Genomic DNA, 6,000 nt, shown 5'->3' with positions numbered 1-6,000 from the left:
AAGCACAGCCTCTTGTTGTTTGGGGGTGGCAATTGGGAGCCTGACAGATTCGAAACTTGTTTTGGACTTTAAATCCCAAAAGGTCATGCTGGTGTAGACAGTGATCAGGGATGATGGGAGTTGTATTCCAACGGCTCTGGAGGACTAAGGGGTCCCATAGGATATTAAGCCAAAGGCTCTAGAGGACTAAGGGGTTGCACAGGATATATGCAGCCATTTTGTGGAGACAGCAAGTGGCAGCAGCAAGGAAGTTGTCCTTTTACAAACTAAAGTTTCCAGCTTATCAAGAACATTTCTAAGCATCGGAAAAACTCCAAAGCCGGGGAACGTGGGAGTGGGAGGAAGGCTGTCAGATCCATTTTGTGCCTTGTTTGTGTTGTTGTTTTTGGGGAGACGCTCCCCGCTGCCTCCTCCTAAGCGTTGCCTTTTCTCGCAGAGTGTGGTGGGAAGAACTTCCACTTCGTCCACGCCTCGGCCGATGTCTCCAGCGTGGTCAGCGGCACCCTGCGCTCGGCCTTCGAGTACGGCGGGCAGAAGTGCTCGGCCTGCTCCCGCCTCTACGCCCCCGACTCCTTGTGGCCCCGCATCAAAGCCGAACTCCTGGAGGAGCACCAGAAGATCAAAGTGGGCGACGTGAGTCGGGAGATGCGCTCCCGCTGAAGGGGCTTTGCAGCTCAGCAGGCGGCTGATGGGATTATGGGCTCCACTCCCCGGCTGCTAATTCCCATTGAAGGCGCCTCTTTATCCCATGGTTCCTCCCCCCCAACACACACACACCTCTTGCACATCGCCCCGATCCCTCGCGTGCATGGCGCACCTACGTGCAACACCCAGCCTTTGCTTCATTGGTGCTCTTGCTCTTTGGGTGAGGAGACATCAAGGTGTGCCAAACCTGCTCTGGACGGAGAGTATTGCTTCTTTATTAATTAGCAATGAAAATAATGGCTGGGTCTTCCTTATCCAAAATGCACAGGACCAGAAGTGGGCCTCCCTTATCCAATGTTTGGGTCTCCCTTCTCCAAAATGGACAGGGCCAGAAGTGTTTTGCATCGTGGATTTTTCCAGATTTTGGAATAGTTGCATACACAGAATGAGATATCTCAGAAATGGAACGATGATTTGAATACAAAATTCATTTATGTTTCCCCGATGCAAAACATACATGCGTGCCCCCTCCACATGCGCGCCCCCTCCTAGGATTTATAGTTTGTTGCGGCACCGCAGCTCTCTGGCAGAGAAGGCTCGCCAAACTACAAATTCCATAGTATGGAGCCATAGCAGTGAAAGCAGTGTCAAAGCGCATTAATTCTGCGGCGCAGATTGGCCTGTAGTTAAGTATCTTTAATATAAGTAGCTGATAGAGAATAATTAAAAGTAATGTTAAAAGGCTAAGAACATGTGATTTTTTTATCTGAGATTGGGACTATAAAAGAAAAGGCATGCAACGAGATTGATTAAAATGAATGAGCGAATGGATGCTTTTTGGTAAGCGGCCATGTTTTCACTTGGTTCCTAAACAACAGCAAGGTTGGATCTTCACAAGGAGTCCATTTTAAGTAACTGAGTTACTTAAGTTTGCTGAAGTTTTTCTTCTCCTTTTCCCTCTCTTTCCAGCCGACTGAGGATTTTGGGACCTTCTTTTCGGCCGTCATCGACCACAAGGTAACAGACTCCGTTCTTCTTTCGCACGCGTTCCCTTCTTCCGTCCCGTCCCGCTTCGATCCCTCTATCGCCAACCCTTCTCTCGTCTTTACTTCTCGCTTTGCTATCTCCACCTCTCAGGAGTTGAGCTCCTTTTCCTTCCTTCCTTCCTTCGCCTCCCGCACCCAAACCCCAGCTTCTCCTCTCTCTTTTTTCATGCTGAGCGAAACCCTGCTGAGATTACGGCTCAGCCGGGGAACGCTTTCTTTAAAAACGTATTTCCACAGCTTAAGAGCAGGCATCTGTCAATAACGATAACCCCGCCGCTTCCGATATCCCCGGCCCCATCTCCGCCGACTTGGTCTCTGCGCTTCCCTCTCCCCGGCCTTTGAAGTCTTCCCTGCTTCTCCTGTTGCATTCGGATAATCCCCGTCACACCCTCCGAGTTTGCCTCTTTTCCCCCCTGCGCCGCGTGGCGGACCAAGAATTGGCCGCGGAGGGATCTCTCTCTTTGGGGCAAAAAATAAAGTCTCCAATCCCAGCATCCACTGCTCCTCCTTTTGCCATTCCCAGCGTACCTTTTTGTCATTGTGTGCCTTCAAGTTGTTTCCAGCTTATGGCGACCCTAAGGCCATGGAGATTTCTGGGGCTGAAAGTGTGTCACTCACCCAAGAACTCCAGTCTCCAAAGTCATAATCCCACACTCAGACCATTGCAAGCTAGAGTTGCATTGGAGTTTTTGGCCACCGCATCATGCTGCTGGCTCAGGTTTCCCTTGTGGTCCCCTGAGTTTTTGTTTTTGGGTGCCTTCAAGTCCTTTCTGACTTATGGCAACCCTATCATAGGGTTCTCTGAGGCTGAGAGAATGTGCCTTGTCTGGGGTCGCCCAATGGGTTTCCATGGCTGAATGGGGATTCAAACCTTGGTCTAGTCCAACACTCAAACCATGACACTATGCTGGGGCTTGCACACACACTCTCTATATATATATATATTCACACACACACACACACACACAGATAGATAGATAGATATTCATACACACACAGATATAGATATTAGATATAGAGATGGGACTGAAGGAAATGATAGATAGGCATATTGAGTATCAAATACCTATGGATATGGAGAAGGAGAGGCGATACAAGGAGGAGGAATGAGAAGGTGTCTGGTATGTCATTAGGAGGGAATGTAAATGCACAAAGAGATGAATGAAAATGGCTAAGTAACCCCAGAGGAGATAAAAGAGATTATTGATAAATACAAGCTAGAGTCTACTCTACGTTGGCAACGTTAAGATGGCATTGATGTTATTGCACATTAAATTTACATGGATGTTTATGTGTGGTATATGTGTATATCCCTATATTTATATATCTGTCGCTTTCATCCATTTATCCTTCCGTCTCTTCCAGTCTTTCGAGCGGATCAAGAAGTGGCTCCGGCACGCGGAGACGTCGCCCAACCTCAGCATCTTGGCCGGCGGCAGATGCGATGACAAAGTTGGGTACTTCGTCCAGCCATGTATCATTGAGACCAAAGACCCCAAAGACCCCATCATGCAAGAGGTGAGTTGTATCATTTCTTACTGAGATCCTTAAATGACGTTTTTGTGTGCCTTGAAGTCCTTTCCAACTTTGGGCGACTTTGTCCCAGCGTTTTCTGGAGCCGAGAGTGTGCGACTCGGTGATGCCAATTCCAAAGATGGACCTGTCGTCCCTTTTTAATTGTTCTTTCCCCCTCCGATCCCAGGAAATCTTTGGCCCGGTCTTGTCCGTCTACGTCTATCCGGAGAAGCAATACCGAGAGATCCTCCAACTCATAGACAGCACTTCTCCCTATGGCCTCACGGGGGGCTGTCTTTGCCCAGGAGAAGTAAGTCTGGCTTTGGCTTCCCATCCTTTCTCTTTTGGGTCTCATCCTGCCGTTAATCACAGATTGGACTAACTGTATATACTTGGTATAAGTCTAAAAAAATTATGCCTCAAAATTGACACTAAAATCCCACTTAGGTTTGCAATGCTGAGTATCAGAGTCGAACCTATAGTGGGAAATGGGCGTTAGGTCTGCAATGCTTAGTGTCAGAGTTTAACCTATCTTGAGAACTGGGGTTTATGTTTGCAATGTTGAGTGTGAGAGTTGAACCTATTGTGGGACTTAGGTTTGCAAGGCTGAGTGTGAGTTTAACCTATAATAGAAAGTGGGACTTAGGTTTGCAATGCTTAGTGTCAGAGTTTAACCCATCTTGGGAAATGGGACTTAGGTTAAACTCACACTCAGCATTGCAAACCTAAGTCCACTTCCCAAGATAGGTTAAACTCTCATACTCAGCATTGCTAATCTATCGTGGGATCTGGGGCTTAGGTTTGCAATGCTGAGTGTCAAAGTTGAACCCATCTTGGGAAATAGGACTTAGGTTTGCAGTGCTTATTTTCAGAGTTGAACCTACCTTGGGAGATGGGGCTTTGCTTTGTTTTGCACTTCCTTCCTTTTAAGATTTGATGTTTTACCCATGATTTTGGCCCTAAAACCTTCCCTTGACTTATGCATGAGGTCAACTTGTACCTGAGTTTATATGGCCATATGGTCTCTACGAATATCTAGGTCTTCCAGAAAACCCTAACACTTCTCTAGGCATTTGTAAGTCCTCCAGAACAATTCTGTGGTCATCTTCCAATGGATGCTGACCACAGAGTTGCGCCGGAGGACCTAGAGATGCCAGATAGGTTTTTTAAAGTTGTGCTATTTTTATTTGGGGCTGGTCCACTTTCACAGCAGTCCTGTGACCCCAGTGAACGTGGCGGACCCTCTGCAACCTCTCTACCCTCTTTGCGCTCCTTTCAGATCCGTTGTTGCCGAAGCGTCGAAACTCCTGAGGAATGCGGCTGGCAATTTCTACATCAACGACAAGTCGACTGGGTCCGTCGTGGCACAGCAGCCGTTTGGGGGATCTCGCGCTTCCGGTACGTGGCGTAAAGGACTTATATGGAGTTTGGGTGGGTTGACAATGGCGGTGGGGATGCCATGTTTTGCCGAAAGACCCTTTGCAACCCTGAGGGTGAGCTGAGGTTCTACAAAGCCGCGTCTGCGTTTCTTTTGTTGAAAACAGGGACGAATGACAAACCTGGCAGCCCTTACTATGTTCTCCGCTGGACGTCCCCCCAAGCCGTCAAAGAGACCCACGCGCCTTTGGGGGATTGGAGGTACCCCTACATGCAATGAAGGGACCCCACTTGTGCCTTCTGCCTCGGAGCCACAACCAAAATGGCCAAGGGCCCAGAGCTGTGGATCTGGCGCAACCCTCACCGACATGAGGCTCAGATGCATTAGGAACTGGCATCACGGAGTAGTCTAGAAGTGACCTTTTTGGGATATCTCATTTGGGGAGAGTCCTCCGAATGAGAACGGCTCTTTGGAGAGAAACAAAAACCGACAGTCCCACGACCGGAAGCAAAGTGCAAACGCGCCCAATTTCGGACCCTGCCTCCTTCTGTCTGGACGCTGGGGCTCACATTTCGAAATATATACTACAACTCTATTAGTTCCTAAATTTTGTTATAGACTTGAGCTCCCAGAATGCGGGACTTCTGGGTGGTTAGCTCCAAAAAACCTGGAGGACTACAATTTGGGAACTGCTCAGATCATCATCCGTCCTCCTTTTTCCGTCCCAAATCCTTCCTTTTCTTCTGCTTCTATGCTGGGAAAAGGAAGAACCCAATATATATAAATATAGATATATAGATATATTTTGAATATAACAAATTCAGACGCTCTTAACTTGATCAGATCCAACAGATCGTCTCGCTCTGGAATTGGGAAAGGATAAGAAGCAATGTGTGAAACGGGGTACCTTTTGTTGTTGTTGTTGTTGTTGTGTTGCAGAAGTGTGTGGCAAATGCATGAGAGATTCCTATCTATTTTAATGCCCCCAACGAAGGGGGCATCGGGTGAGTGGACAGGTGCGGATGCCGTTCTCGACCGGATGGATTTAATTCTTGTTAGATGACTATTAAAAATATTAATAAAAGGGCCAAACGAAGGTTTTCGCATGTGGGTCTCTCTTGCGAACGACGCCAACTGTTTTTGCACAGGTCTCAGAAAATCCCTTTAAGCAGAAAAGTCTTGCAACTTGCTCATCGTTGGCACAAGTGTGCCCTCTGGCGTCCGCTTTGGCATTGGGTCTCCAAAATGGTCCCAGAAATTATCACCTTTTAAAAAAATTGGATAGAAAGTTTGTTTTGATTTGTAGTTGTTAACTTATCTCTGCGTAGTCGCTGTCCAGATTTACAATGGGAGAAAGGGAGACCCAGTGATCGATCCAGAGAGAGAGGGAGCCCCAAAGATAGATCCAGAGAGAGA

At 47.6% G+C, this 6,000-nt stretch overlaps 1 protein-coding gene across 1 annotated transcript in view; it reads left to right on the top strand.

Annotated features, from left to right (window-relative positions):
* ALDH4A1 (aldehyde dehydrogenase 4 family member A1) overlaps positions 1-5,680 on the top strand; it is an 18,728-nt gene extending 13,048 nt beyond the window's left edge. Inside the window, 7 exon segments of the mRNA XM_042477991.1 lie at positions 437-633; positions 1,615-1,662; positions 3,057-3,209; positions 3,394-3,492; positions 3,494-3,516; positions 4,486-4,604; positions 4,751-5,680. Of these exon segments, the coding sequence (XP_042333925.1) occupies positions 437-633; positions 1,615-1,662; positions 3,057-3,209; positions 3,394-3,492; positions 3,494-3,516; positions 4,486-4,604; positions 4,751-4,863 (752 nt within the window). The 3' untranslated portion in view covers positions 4,864-5,680.
* Positions 5,681-6,000: the final 320 nt, after the last annotated feature.

The sequence above is a fragment of the Sceloporus undulatus genome, chromosome 7 (genome assembly GCF_019175285.1).
Source record: "Sceloporus undulatus isolate JIND9_A2432 ecotype Alabama chromosome 7, SceUnd_v1.1, whole genome shotgun sequence".
Classification (NCBI taxonomy): Eukaryota; Metazoa; Chordata; class Lepidosauria; order Squamata; family Phrynosomatidae; genus Sceloporus; species Sceloporus undulatus.
The sequence above is the reverse complement of the archived record's forward strand: the minus strand, read 5'-3'. Positions and strand labels throughout refer to the sequence as shown.